Source organism: Salvelinus namaycush, chromosome 7, assembly GCF_016432855.1.
Source record: "Salvelinus namaycush isolate Seneca chromosome 7, SaNama_1.0, whole genome shotgun sequence".
NCBI lineage: Eukaryota > Metazoa > Chordata > Actinopteri > Salmoniformes > Salmonidae > Salvelinus > Salvelinus namaycush.
Window position 1 is genome coordinate 45000056 of NC_052313.1, and position 16054 is coordinate 45016109.

At 39.8% G+C, this 16054-nt stretch overlaps 1 protein-coding gene across 1 annotated transcript; it reads left to right on the forward strand.

Annotated features, from left to right (window-relative positions):
* Positions 1-2928: 2928 nt before the first annotated feature.
* LOC120050740 (ly6/PLAUR domain-containing protein 1-like) lies at positions 2929-7956 on the forward strand. Its single transcript, XM_038997302.1, has 3 exons — positions 2929-2932; positions 3542-3676; positions 7721-7956. The coding sequence occupies exons 1-3, from the start codon at positions 2929-2931 to the stop codon at positions 7954-7956; spliced, it is 375 nt and encodes a 124-aa protein (XP_038853230.1).
* Positions 7957-16054: the final 8098 nt, after the last annotated feature.

Consider the following 16054-nt stretch of genomic DNA (forward strand, 5'->3'; position numbering starts at 1 on the left):
ATTTAATGAATAGTAGCCTTTCTAAATCTGGTTAAATGTGCATGGCTGCCAACGGTGCACTCCATGCCCAAAAGCCTTTCCAAAGGTGACCATTACATATTCGGAAGCAATTAAACAGTCACTGATCTGCGTGTGTAGGATATGAGTGATTGAAGAATTGCTTCCATACCACGATCTTTCATCACGTGGTACGTTTTACGATTTATCCTCATCCAATTTCACTGGAATCCCGCAACGTAGTCTCTCGAACCGCAGAGCTCGCCCTCGTTCAGCGCTGCGCTTCACATTCCTCGCAGCAGAATGTGCTCTCACACATTGATGCCACGGATCCATTTAAGGGTTTTGCTTTCGTTTTAAGTTCACCTGGTCTGATGTGTTCCTCTATAGTGTCATTTGGGAGAGGATGTTGCTTCTCATTTATGCAACTTTGCTTGGAATTTTCCTCAAAACAGGTATGCTAAACTTTGGAGACTGCGTAATCTTACATGTGTTGGCTTGCTGCGTTGTATTCTGATGCTGAGAGCATTTCCTCAAGTGGTGTGTCAACGATTCCAGGTATTCCAATCTAATTCAAGTTTGGATTATGTTTAAATGATTTTGGGGAGCTTTTTTTGTCGGATGAAAACTATGAAATCGTTTTCAGAAGTCCAGTAGAGGTCTGGTAATGCCAATAGTGTCAAATCATCTCGTTAAATGCATTTATAACTGTCTTGGAATAAGAAATTGTGACACAGATTCTTGGATTTAACATTTTTAATGACACTTGCGCTCCAGCTAGAGAAAATGTCACCTTAGGTCATAATTGCGTCTGTAAAACTATTGCGCATATCACTTGTGCAAAGACACATTTTCGAAATGTGATTTAGGCTACTATTTTACATATCTTTGCTTCAATTTAATGATATTGCTTAAAAATGTAAATGTTAAATAATAGAGCGTGACATGCTGAAACATTGAACATTATTCCATATTTGGAGCGTCTTTCTGATCTTACAATTGCCCTAAATGGCATGCTATTAGGCTATTGAATATTCCGATGAATTGCTACTAAACATGACTAGACACCATTACAGGGGAAGAATGTATTCACACAGTTTATAAAGCAGAGGGACATGTGTAGGCCACTCATTATCAATAGCTAATTAATAGCTCTCTAATTGACAACACAGATGCAATTCAACATTTTATTTTACAGGTGTAGGCATTCCATCAAGCTCAAATGATAAGGAACTTGATTGATCAACAGTTGTCAGCTCAGGTGAATGTAATAAACTCAAGCACCATTTTTTAGTGGGTGTTAAAGGAGCTGATCTACCACTCCATGAACACCTCTGATGAATATTAATATCACTAAATATGCAGAGAATAACAAAGCTGTCTCTCTTCAAATGACTGTGGAAGGAAAATACACCATGTAAGATAGATGACGGCAAATAAACTGATTTCTCAATCCACATGGGTCACCTTATAGCAATGATTTGGTAATAACGCATACAAACGGTGGTAATGTAGTTGTTAAAAAAAGGTTCAGGTAAAATGACAATGATAATCTATGTCAATGGAATAGTCCGCATTGTCATTCCAACATACACCCTCTGATCACAGCATCAGAATGATGTGACAATGAGCCACTCAGAGCTTTTCCAGTCCATATTTCCAGTTCAACACATTGCACATGGCATATGAACAGTGGCGTGTAAGAACTTGATCTCACCAAAAATGCCTCTGGTGTAAATAACATACAAATGTTCTGTCCGTTCTGAGTTGGATGTGCTGCGTTTGGTTCACACGCTCACTCCTTAAACATCATCTTCGCTGTCAGCAGAAATGACTTCTAAATAACTTGAGGATGTTTTTACCTCAGTGAACACTGTATTGAGGAACAATATGAACAGTAGAGACAATATGTACATAACTTTATGCTTGCCTAAATGTTAATCATATTTAGTATCAATAGCTAGTGGTTTATAGAGGACAAATACATGACTGTCTAGGATGTGTTTAGGCACTTTATGAGACTATTGCTCGGTTGATGGATGGAGTTTTGAAGCATTTATCTGGTTTTAAAGTAATTACGCTCTGATTTTTGTTTTGGATTATTTTCAATTGAATTTGTACTTGATGGCGCTGTCAGACTGGGAGATGAATGACTGTCGCCATTTCAATAATTAGAACACAGTACTACCGTCACGGAGAACAAATGACCTGAAACTGTGGCGCTTGAGAACATTTTGAATTATTGTTTATCATTGCACAGTCATGCATGTTTCTGCTAAACCCCCATTTGTAAACCCTGAATCAGATTGTGCTATCCATCCGGTATCCTCGATTCAATTCTCTAGATTTCTCTTGCCTGTGAAACAACTTTGCATGAATAGCCAACCATCTGTCATTCTTAGTTCATCTCAATTTCCATTTAATTCCAATAAGTCAAGTTAGAATGAATTTATCTAATTTGAAGTCAGTGCTGGAGCAACAGCTTCATTGAGTGTGTGGATAAAACACTTTGTCTGAAACACTCTGGCTTGATTGTTTGGACCTGTAGTAGTCAGAATGGCAATTATTATTTTAGTGGGTAAAGTTGAGTGGCTTTTTTCCCTGCACAGATACAGTATGCCCAGCTTCCACACACAATTATGTCTGACGGCTCTATATTAAGTTTAGTTGGCAAGTAAATGAGAGTATGGATTTATATTGTTGAAACATATTTGTTCATTATTTTCAGTCAAAATCCCTTTATCCTGACTCCAGATCTGTTTGTGCACTAAACAACTCCCCTCTGCTGTGTTTCTTTGTTGTCATGACAAACGTGTATGTAGACAGAGAAGTATGTGTTTGTGTGACTCATCAGTGCTTTCTGTGGTGCGGTACAGAAATGTCATCATATTAGCTCAAAGTCCTATTGTCTGATATTTGTAACATGTCCGCATGTGTAAGGATATGCGTCAACATCGTCTCTCCCACATTAAATGCTCTTTGAGATAATCTTCACATTTGTTATTCATCAAGGAGATCCAGTCTTGCAAATAGGGACCAAGTTGACTTTCAAAATGCCAGCAAAGAGACTTTTTCATTTCAAAGATGCATTTGTCTCTCCTCGAGGATACAGTTCCTGATCTGTGGTAATGGCAATAGATCCCGAACACACTTATTCTTGATTAGCTGGGAGGAAAACAAGGGGGGCTGAAAGGCTCCAGATGAACAAGGGATAATACTAATGACTGAACTGCAGACCTGGGTGCACAACATAACATTTTCAAATCTTTCAAATAAGATTTTAGGCCTAATCTTTCTAATAGTTTCAGCGTTTTGATCGAGCCTGCCTGGAGTGCCAGTTTGCACTTTTCTGACTCCTCCATTGGTTCCATTGTGCCGGGAAAGCTCAATCAAGCACAGCCAAACAAATTTGAAAGAATTAGCCTGTAGTCTCTCTTGACCAACATTCATAGACTAATGAGATACTATATGCCAGATACTGGTGAACTGTTCTTGTGGACTTTTTTTAAACCCTTGTGGTTCTTCCTGTCTCTCTCTTGTACAGGTTATGCTCTCCAGATCCAGTGTTACCAGTGTGAGGAGGTGAAAAACAATGAATGCTCCACGCCGGAGTTCATTGTCAACTGCACTGTCAACGTGCAGGACATGTGTCAGAAAGAGGTACTGGTGAAGAAGGATGGTAAGAAAACAGCGTCTCCTGAGCAGTCCCACTCCTTTCATCATTTGTTCTGTATTGGATAGAGATAGTGGGAGAGTAGTCCCTTCTCGCTGATGCTGTATCTCCGCCACAGCAGAGCGTGAGCTTCAGTCTGACGAGAGAGACCAGTGAGAGAGAGACAGGAAGGTTGGGGGATCTGTTTTGTGTCAGAAGGGTGTGGGCCGGATTCGAACCCAATATAAACGTGATCTGCAGCTAGACCACCCCAGGCCACACTGCCTTCTCTGACACCTACCTTGCCATGCAAAACCAAGCCACACCGGACTGTGACATTTTTAACATGTGACCTAAAATAAGGTATATTTCCCTCTTTCCTGTACTTCCTCTCTATCTCTGAATTCAGTGGAACTGATCTATAGGGTCTCCTTGTAACGTCAACAAATGAGATCATAAACTAGGCCTATATGTATGCCCACAACATCAATTGGGACCTATCAAAGAATTTCCATAGATGAAGAGGCTATTACCATAGTTAATTCATGGTTTATGGCTCATATTATTTTAATGGGATTATCCCAAAGGGTGGTTAACCCCTTGGTTGCTGGTTGCTGTACTCAGTTGATCCATGCAATATTTTTTATTATAAACTGGGTGGTTCGAGCCCTGAATGCTGATTGGCTGACAGCCGTGGTATTTCAGACATTTATTTGTACTAATTACATTGGTAACCAGTTTATAATAGCAACAAGACACCTCAGGGGTTTGTGGTATATGGCCAATATACCACAATTAAAGGCTGTATCCAGGCACTCTGCGTTGCGTCGTGCTTAAGAACAGCCATTAACAGTGGTATATTGCCCATACACCACACCCCTTCGTGCCTTATTGCTTAACCCTCCTGCTGTGTTCCAGTCATATTGGACTGATTTACAAGTTTTCTCTCTGAAAAACGTAGTTGATTTAATCTGATTGTCATAAGGTTCCATGACTTTGTCCACACAGGGCATCTGAACACACAAAATCCATTTGGATGATTTTCATAAAATTTGGGGTGTTTTATTTAACTTTTGTACACCTGTGGAGTTCCTGGTCAAAAATGACCAGTAATTAGAAATTAATGGGTGAGAATACAATTAGTGTATAAAATTGAGTTCAGGCACATGCCCATTCATCAGATAGACACACTTCCTCTCCCAGACCCCCACATGCAAGTGTGTTTGAGCATACACATACCTCACTCCCCTTCTTGGCTCCCATGGCAACCCCCACGGGAACCTTTCCCCAATAGAATATTTCCCCCATGGGAACCACACCTGTTAGCATTCTCACAAACAATCGCAACATTGTTTCAATAATATATAGAACTTTTCTCAGGCTCTGGTATATAAATCTTTTTTGAGGCCTTGCTCACAATTCATTCTGTGGCAGCACAATGACCAAACGATATACTGTGTGTGAGGCTGTTGATCATATCTTTGATCATAACACTGGTGAAGAGGAGAGAGTCCTTGATCAACTTTGACACAAAGTAGTCTTTGATAAATAGCACAATATGTTTCATCTGAGTATTTGTTGTAGTCAAAATAATCCATACATTATGCTTTTTTTTTACTCAAAAACGAGTTGTATGAGCTCAGGTCAACGAGGCCTACAGGCCATAAATAGCAAATAGAAGTTCAAAACTTGTAATGTTCACAAGAACTTAAGTTGATAAAAAGATCTAACACAACATTAGGTGATAATATATGTATTATTATGGATTTATAATCAGCTATAATGTGGGCGGTCATTTTGGACCCGGAACAGAGAATTCATTAACATGAAACGGACACGACAAGAGGGTTAATGAGAGAACGCCCTTCAAATACACTAGGCCTATTGATCCTACCACATCCAATGTTATGTACAGTTTGTCACTTGTGATCAAATGTATGCTTCCAATTACAAGAGTATACAAAAAAATGTACCAAGACCGCCATAGCAAGATTGTACTTAGCGAGTGTTTTATGCCCAAATTATGTCTCTGAATATGATGGTTGACAAGATGCATCACTCAAAGGCAATAATCTACGGTAATAATGTCATGAACAAATGTACACTATGTGTAATGTTGTGTAATGGTTTGAATAACCTTGAGATAAGGATTCACTTTTGTGTGAAATGCACATGCTTACAGTATATTCACAAATCTTTTCCAGCCTCTGCACTCTTTAGAAAGGTCTTCTGAGTCATTTGATTCAAATGCGATGTTGGCAAAGGGATTCTTATGTGCTCCTGTAAGCAGATAAACAGAAAATTCATGTAAACTTTTATTCTAACATGAAACCTTCTAGCAATGTTGGTAATGAATGTGTTCCTTAATTTGAACATTTCATATAATGTCAGCCTGAGACCAGGAGCCTAACTAATTATCTTTAAATGCAGCAACCGCAATTTATCACAAATAATGAATTTGCGAATTACCACAACGTTATCGGCGGAAAGAAACACTTGCATAATGTGTTTATGATATGTGAAGACATCTGTAAGGTAATCCTCAGGGAAAGTTGGCTTTTGCACGTGAATTGGTGCCAGCTTGGTCTCTACCCATTCCTCCCCCAACAAAGGTTTGGGGACTTGGTTTGTTTGACTGTCAGTTCTAAATGTGCATAGTGATGAAGTATGGAACAAAGCAGAGGGTTGATTATGCTGAAGTTGCATTGTTAGTTCTGTCAAACTTAATAGCAGTAATCAGGGGCTGATGCAGACCGAAATGGTCTACTTTTGTCTTGAAGGCTTGTCTGACATCTTTGAGACAAAACAAGAATATTGTATTGCATTTACAAATTTACACTTTGTCTGACAGCTCATCTGTTATTATTTCAAGAGAAAGACGAGTAAATTAGAGCAGTAAAGTTTTGATGTAACTTTTAACGTGACTAGCAGTTCTCTTCCCCCCCCTATCATCGACCTCTTTCATCTATTTCCTCTCTACTCTTTCATTTGAACTTTTCATAACACTTCACCTAACGTCGACAGGTATAACGCATTATGCCACAGTTATAATGCAACGTAAGACTTGTCGTAAGCACTTATGAACCTCTTCTCATAATAACAGCTCGTTGCAGTCCGTTGACAAATTTCAGCAGAGAACACATGATAAACCTTGTATTAAGATATTATAAGCGTCCATATATGCTTATAACAAGTACTGATGCTTATAGATTCCGTGGAGCTTGAGTGGCATCTCCAGGGTCACCTTGGATTTGTTTGTGTCCAAAAGCGCAGTGTCTATTTCCGAGGAAGGAGTAGGGAGAAATGGGAGTTGAGTCCCTGCAAGGTGTTCATTCATCAGGCAGGGAGACGCAGGCTTTCTTACCACCTCTTATGGTAAGACTAATGGCACGACAACATTTCCATGAAATCAAAACACTCTTATTCATGTGCATTCTCTCGCCACCATATAAATCAAAGCATAGTTCTGTTGCAATTGTTCCATAGTTTGAGAGCATTATATTCTATGTCGAGATGACATTCTCAAATGTTTTATTTTTTATCACGGCTCTACAAAGGTTCTAGGCACTTAGAGGATCACCTCGCAGTAATATGACCCACTCCAGTATCGATCAGGATAAAGTTCTGTTAAATTGCAAATAGCACTGAATTACAATATACTGTATGTCTCAAGAATTTCTCACTTGGCTAAGCTCCTAAGGCAAATATGTTCAAATCACCAAATTTTCTTGATGTGTAATTGTTGTTCCTGTTTATTTGTGAAAAGGGGTAGATTAGATATTGCTTTGTCTGATTTTCACAGATATTTGCTTTACGTACAAGAACATCCACTGTAAAAGGGTGAGAGACATGGCATAGGCCAGGCATAACATAAAACAGATACACATTCATGGGGGGGGGGGGGAAAAGACAGTTTACGGACTTTTACCCCTCCCTTCCCCAGTGCTTGTGCTACCTCAGTTTGCTATGAGACTTGGCTCAGTTTCACCAACGGTGTCACTACCACATATACCTTGACCTGGACATCCTGTATAGCTTTACTCCTGACCACTTCTCTCTCTCCTTCTTCAGGCATATTTTACCGCAAGTCCTGCGCCTCGTCTGGGGCATGCCTCATATCCTCATCAGGCTACCAGCAGTTCTGCACTGGAAGGATCAACTCTGTGTGCATCTCCTGCTGTAACACACCGCTCTGCAATGGGCCCCGGAAGAAGAACCGCCCGGTCCCGTCGGCCGCAACCTCTTCATTTTCCTCCCTTCTTTTTCTTCTGGTCTCCCTCACGCTGGTCTCTCTTTCTCTGACATAGACCTAGAGGCGTCCATTTGTCCCCTCCTCTACTCGAAGATAACACTAGAGTATTATGAGAGTACATATAGGCTACAGTACATAACCGTACGTAGTGTATTGGCTACATCAAGACTCTAGTGTCGTCTTTGGAGAGGAATCCTATACATAAGAGACTATCACAGGAGGTGGGTGGCAACTTAATTGGGGAGAACGGGCTCGTGGTAATGACTGGATCAGAATGAGTATCAAAGACATCAAGCACATGGTTTCCAGGTGTTTGATGGCATTCCATTTGCTCAATTCCAGCCATTATTATGAGCCGTTCTCCCCTCAGCAGCCTCCTGTGGACTCTACAGCGTCATCTTTGGATCAGATACTCAAGAGCTTAAGACTCTTCGGAAGGATCCCCTTTTATAATCCTGGTGTTTTGAGTTTTTGAGAACTGAATGCTTGCCATTGCCTCCTTCTTCTTCGTCCCTCCCTTGCCCTCCAATCACCCTTTGCTTACTCCGTAGGGTCCCTATTGGGGGCAATGGGCACTGACCTCATCAACGTCGGTGTTCTCCTGTTTATAGGAAGATCGAACGCTTCAGATCAATACTCCTGATGATTAGGAGTCAGACGTGATCATAGTCAGTGAGTACTCAGCAGCCGTTTAGCTGTGAGAATTGTGTTAACTCATTATGGATCTGAGTGTAGAGATGGCACTGACAGTTGAGGACATTGAGCAGTGAGTTGTAGGGATTTTGGAGATATACTTAGATGTCTGCATCATTTACTACTTGTACAAGTTCTTGTTACAGTAAGTACTAACTGCAGGATCTGATGTCTTATATCATTTGTAATTACAGATGTGTGATCTTAATTTGACCAGTTTCTCACAGCAGGAACATATTCCAACAGCAACAAATCCTACAGAAATGTGAATTATTGTGTGGGTTATAATTAATGGACATTTTCATAGGGGTTGATCAATTTTTTGTTTGGGAAAACCAACATTTTAAAGTGGAAAATACAACTTTAGAAGCCTTTAAAAACCTTGAATACACTACAAGTTTGCTTTTCCTGCTGTGCAGAAAATTCCCTGCCAAAACAGGGTGATCAAATTAAGATCCTACATCTGTATATACACAATTCATTTCTTGGACTTCAAATATTGCTGAAAGACACAAGGGATTTGTTTATAAACGTTATATAAATTGACATACACTACCGTTCAAACGTTTGGGGTCACTTAGAAATGCCCTTGTTTTTTAAAGAAAAGCACATTTTTCGTCCATTAAAATAACATTAAATTGATCAGAAATACAGTGTAGACATTGTTAGTGTTGTAAATGACTATTGTAGCTGGAAACGGCAGATTTTTTACGGAATATCTACATAGGCGTGCAGAGGCCCATTATCAGCAACCATCACTCCTGTGTTCCAATGGCACATTGTGTTAGCTAATCCGAGTTCATCATTTTAAAAGGCTAATTGATCATTAGAAAACCCTTTTGCAATTATGTTAGCACAGCTGAAAACTGTTGTGCTGATTAAAGAACCAATTAAACTGGCCTTCTTTAGACTAGTTGAGTATCTGGAGCATCAGCATTTGTGGGTTCGATTACAGGCTTAAAATGGCCAGAAACAAAGTCCTTTCTTCTTAAACTCGTCAGTCTACTTTTGATCTGAGAAATTAAGGCTATTCCATGCGAGAAATTGCCAAGAAACTGAAGATCTCGTACAACGCTGTGTACTACTCACTTCACAGAACAGAGCAAACTGGGTCTAACCGGAATAGAAAGAGGAGTGGGAGGCCCCGGTGTAAAACTGAGCAAGAGGACAAATACATTAGAGTGTCTAGTTTGAGAACACAAGTCCTCAACTGGCAGCTTTATAAAATAGTACCCGCAAAACACCAGTCTCAACGTCAACAGTGAAGAGGCGACTCCGGGATGCTGGCCTTCTAGGCAGAGTTGCAAAGAAAAAGCCATATCTCAGAATGGCCAGTAAAAAGAAAAGATTAAGATGGGCAAAAGAACACAGACACTGGACAGAGGAACTCTGCCTAGAAGGCCAGCATCCCAGAGTAGCCTTCATTTCTTAGAACAAGAATAGACTGACGAGTTTAAGAAGAAAGTTCTTTGTTTCTGCCCATTTTAAGCCTGTAATTGAACCCACAAATGCTGATGCTCCAGATACTCAACTAGTCTAAAGAAGGCCAGTTTAATTGCTTCTTTAATCAGAACAACAGTTTTCAGCTGTGCTAACATAATTGCAAAATAGTTTTCTAATGATCAATTAGCCTTTTAAAATGATAAACTCGGATTAGCTAACACAATGTGCCATTGGAACACAGGAATGAAGGTTGCTGATAATGGGCCTCTGTACGCCTATGTAGATAATCCGTAAAAAAATCTTCCGTTTCCAGCTACAATAGTCATTTACAACATTAACAATGTCTACACTGTATTTCTGATCAATTTGATGTATATTAATGGTTAAAAAATGTGCTTTTCTTTCAAAAAACAAGGACATTTCTAAGTGACCCCAAACTTTTGAACGGTAGTGTATTCAATAACCTATTATTAGCTGTAGTCATTTACAGGATGATAATAATAATCTGTATCAACATCCAGTTTCAACTTTAAACACTTTTTTAGGTGTCATTCTTCAAGTATATTTGAAGTTATTCAACAGTCCTTATAGTATATTTCAGCTTTTTAGTTGTAGAGCTTATGCAGTTCCATTACTAGTAACTGATTCCCAAGTTCACATTAAGGACATTTCAATGCAGGGATGCATATTATACAATTTTCTGTACAGACATGAGATATGTGGCTGTCATTGCGGGAAGGTCAGATATAAGTATTGGTTATTGTAGCTACCAGCAGAAACTGCTTAGAGGAGCTTTTTAGTGTAGTTGCTCATTTGGAACTATTGATGATGTTAGTATAATGCTCATTTAGCAGCATACGTCCTTTGCAACACATTGACCCACGGAACGCTCGCCGCGTACGGTGTGTTGTGGAATGGATCACGTAGCTATAAGTGGAGAGGCATAGTTGATGGATACATTTACTCAACAATGCATCATGTACAAATATTGCTCATACTTTTATGTCTTACTGAAATCATATTCTCTCTCTTTCTATTGATGTTTCCCATCTGATGGATTGTCACTTGAAAGTACCAGAGAGCGGACAAACACAACGACAATATTTTGGATTGTATAAAATGATCCACATGAACCATTGGAGTGAGTGACTGGTCGAAATGTTTCTATTGACCCCTAAAACTGACGTCACTCACGTATTTCAGAGTGTATATGACTACTGAATGTTGAAGTGACAATGTGGAGTTAATTTGACAAAAGAGTACAGACAACAGTGCAGTAGGAAATACATGACGGGGTGTATATTTATGTTGGCTAGTGTTTCTTTCTTGGTTCTTGTGCCATGGGCTTTTGCCAGTCATAGTCAGTATTAGCTTAACAGTAGCTTTACAGTCATCTATTTTGTCTTTCTTTTCAGCTGATTCTTTAGTCAATTGATGAATTATTTATTCTGCTGAAAAGGCAGCACAGAGACTAAAGGGAAGACCATTCTTTTTGAAATACAACATTTATGAAATGTAAATAGATTTCAGAAACATATATAATAACTTACTCTCATTATTCCAATACAATTGTATTTTATTTATTAATTGGCCATTATAATTATTGAAAGGCTTTGTAAAGAGGATAATGTAAGAAGTATGTCATAATTCATCCTTCAAATTAAAAGATAGTGGTTAAATTAAATGATAATGACACAGCTTTTTTTCTCCTTCTGATTTGATGTTTATCTTGAACGTGTAAGGCATTGAACTAACAGGTAGACATGTTTAACAGAATTGGGGTATTATGGGTAATTTTTTTGATGGTCTCCCTTAATTGGTCTTCTGTGAAGAGTGATTGTATATTCTGCCCATGTGAAATGCAAATAAAGAGTTGTGACCAAAAACAGTGCTTCTGAAACAGCAGACTCGCCATTCTGTTTTCAATATGTAATAGACAAATACAATATTTATAATAACATTTTTGATTTGATTCTTTTTTTTTTTCAAAGGGCAGTTTAAGTTTAATGACCTCGGGAGTCTTAAAATGCCAACCTCCTTTGTTGGGGAGTTGAGGCTTGTCTGTAAATGAGACATGGGCCTAGTTAGGTCAGCCTCACACTGGGAGAGAGAGATGGAGGAAGAGAGAGAGGGAGAGAGGGATGCCCGACACAGCCGTGCACAACGTTTAAATGAGAGACACAGGGAGACGGAGGCTGTGAAATATCCTGTCTCGGAGCCTAGCTTGAAATTTCAGTGACCTCCAGCGGGTCGGACTTTTCTTATTATTCACCACCAGATACAGTACGTACTATGTGGACCTTGCTCAATTTATTGCACCGTCTGGAAAATGGATATCACAGGGAGATGTCCCTGCATTTCATATTTCTGTAACTTCCACACAGCTAGATGTAGGCTAGGGCAGAATGGAAAACATTGAAGTGGTTTCATCGATTAACGTTGACATCTACAGTTGAAGTCGGAAGTTTACACGCACCTTAGCCAAATACATTTAAACTCAGTTTTTCACAATTCCTGACATTTAATCCTAGTAAAAATTCCCTGTTTTAGGTCAGTTAGGATCACCACTTTATTTTAAGAATGTGAAATGACAGAATAATAGTAGAGAGAATGATTTATTTCAGCTTTTATTTCTTTCATCACATTCCCACTGGGTCAGAAGTTTACATACACTCCATTAGTATTTGGTAGCATTGCCTTTAAATTGTTTAACTTGGGTCAAACGTTTCAGGTAGCCTTCCACAAGCTTCCCTCAATAAGTTGGGTGAATTTTGGCCCATTCCTCCTGACAGAGCTGGTGTAACTGAGTCAGGTTTGTAGGCCTCCTTGCTCGCACACGCTTTTTCAGTTCTGCCCACAAATTTTCTAGAGGATTGAGGTCAGGGCTTTGTGATGGCCACTCCAATACCTTGACTTTGTTGTCCTTAAGCCATTTTGCCACAACTTTGTAAGTATGCTTGGGGTCATTGTCCATTTGGAAGACCCATTTACGACCAAGCGTTAACTTCCTGACTGATGTCTTGAGATGTTGCTTCATAATATCTACATAATTTCCCCATGATGTCAAGCAAAGAGGCACTGAGTTTGAAGGTAGGCCTTCATACATCCACAGGTACACCTCCAATTGACTCAAATGATGTCAATTAGCCTATCAGAAGCTTCTAAAGTCATGACATAATTTTCTGGAATTTTCCAAGCTGTTTAAAGGCACTGTCAACTTAGTGTATGTAAACTTCTGACCCACTGGAATTGTGATACAGTGAATTATAAGTGAAATAATCTGTCTGTAAACAATTGTTGGAAAAATTACTTGTGTCATGCACAAAGTAGATGTCCTAACCAACATGCTAAAACTATAGTTTGTTAACAAGAAATGTGTGGAGTGGTTGAAAAATGAGTTTTAATGACTCCAACCTAAGTGTATGTAAACTTCCGACTTCAACTGTAAGTGGACAAAGCACCCACCCACGCACCTATTTCATTATAATTCTGCCGCTCCCAATTTGCAATGACCACCAACTGTTGTAATTCCATTACTACAGACAATACTAATGCAATAGACCTTCATTTGAGATTTATTTCTCAAAGATTACATTATTAGGTTTCTCTACTGACAACTATAACTACAACTTGTTTTGGAATATGACGAGCCATTCGTGACCACTACTAACCAGGTCTTCAGAACATTGTCACTGTTTCGCTGTTTAGCCTTGTACAAACTAGTATTACCATTATAATGTCTTTCCATTTAATAATAATGATTCATTTAATTTGTAATGCACATTTCTCACACCCAAGATGCTACATTCTCCTCCACAGTAGGCGAGGGACTAAATCAACTGTACCGTATAATGCTACTTTCTACCGTCCACTTTGCGTACCACACTATCATACACGTTACATTGTCACCACCTTCAATTATCATGCTACGAAAAGCAATAAGGAGTTGGTGCAGAGGCCAATTATAACCAAGCTGCTTCTTGCCATTCATTCATGCATACACGTGGAAGTACACGTTTCACTGCAGTCAGTCATGAACAAGCAGGTGCTAACAAGCACAACGATCATTTGCTTCAGGCAGGAAAGAAAGTAGAGGATGGTGCAGTATGTGGGTTTCTCTATGGTATAAGAAACTATCGATTAGACCTTTGACGGTGATACAGCTCAAATCCGTGTGCAAGAGAGATCAGCTGTGTCAGGGTCGTCCCCTGTCTTCTTGGTGTGTGCGGTGACAAACAACCCAGTGCTGTCATAATGTAGGCAGTGGGCAAGTCTTACGCAATACTCTTTCCTTTACATAGCACTGTTTTGCCATTTAGAGGCAACACAGACGGATGTGGCTCTAAGCAATAGAGTGATATTCTATCAGATGAATTCAAATATACCTTGATGGTGCATTTCAACACATTGCAAGTGCAGCATTTGTTTAAAAAAAATGGAGCCTTTAGCTTACTCCCACTGTGCATCTGTCTGGGGAGAGAGGGCCAGACTGGCTCCTCATACAAAAGAGGAGAATGAAGTATAGTTGACATAAATGTTATAACAAGGCTGGTGGAAAATGTCAGCGAAATAAGTATTTTTGGTCAACAGTCAGCAGAAAGGCTGACGTGTCCTCTGCGAGCATGATTGGGCTTCTCCTGGAGTTAGACAAAAGCCCAGACTGCCCACTTTAGAGATAGTCACCGCTGGTTTTCATTCTGACCTGATAAAGGCTGGCAAAGAAAATAAGAGATCACACTTTAAAACTCATTAATAAAAACACCTAGAGAGCGGTATGAATACAAAGCGGCCATGATTGAAAACCTCCTCTCTAATGCTACTCTACACTGTTTCTCACAATGAATCTTGCTGCTTATTTCAAGCGTCTTGGAGGGGAATTACACTAGAACACATTGAAGATGCGATTGTTATGGCTTCTCAACAAATAAACTTTTCGGAAAATAGTTTTAGGCGTTAAACAAGATAACATGCACTTCAGAAGGGGCTGCTGCAGGCATACGGGATTTAGAAACCGATTCTACGTGTCTCTCTAAGGCTGAATTTAGATTTTTTGTTGTTGTAATTGGCATATTGTCCAATCAGTCAGCTCTGAAAAATTAGTTAAATGAATGGGCTAATGTGACTGATCAAAATACCAATTAGTGGAAAAAATATACAAATTGGACTGCCTGTGTAAATGCAGCCAAAATGCTGATTCACCAGGCCTAAAAGCCCCTTCAGTGAGACATAAAGCCCCATGGTTCATTTACAAGCTCTGGCAAGGGCAATGGTGCCCCAACGTATAGTCATTCCCGCAGAGATATAAAATCAATGCATGGAAGGCTCCAGGTGTATCGGCAAACACCTGGCACGTGTTCCCAACAAAAACCTAGCAACATATAGTCTTCGCTTCCTGTGAGGTGTACTGGGCCTTGAGGTCTCTGTTTCTGCCCGGTACGTTCGACTAGCATTAATGCCTCATTAAACTCATGAGCTTTTAGATGATGTGCTTGGGGGGGGGGGGGGGGGGGGGGTGGATGAGGAGATGTCTTTCGCCGCCACCATTTTGTTGTTGTTATCTACTCTCCTTTAGGAATACGATGGTAACAACGAGCGTCCACTCTAATTCACATCAACTGTCATCCATGTCTGAAGTGAGGCTTACATGCTTCCCATTTGATTGCGCAATGATGGACCAACAGTACATTTACAGTGTTAATAAGTCTCAGTTGTAATATTTCTAGTAAACACACACAAAAATCATAGGAGGAAGGACATGTGAGTCGGAAAGCAAGAATGTACTCTTCGTACAGTACACGAAGATTTAAGCCTCAGCCGGTGGGATAAAAGCATGCAGTTAGATGCACAAGATCACAGAGAAACCACAGTGCTGAACACAGGCAAAGCGGACGCTCCTGTACCTTCTCGACAGGATCATTAAAGCAGCGGCAACTGCACCCTGCAGCAGAAAAAGTGTTGGCGACAGACAGCGCTATTAAGCAGAGAGGCTGTGTGGAAAAGGAGAGAGCCAAAGGATT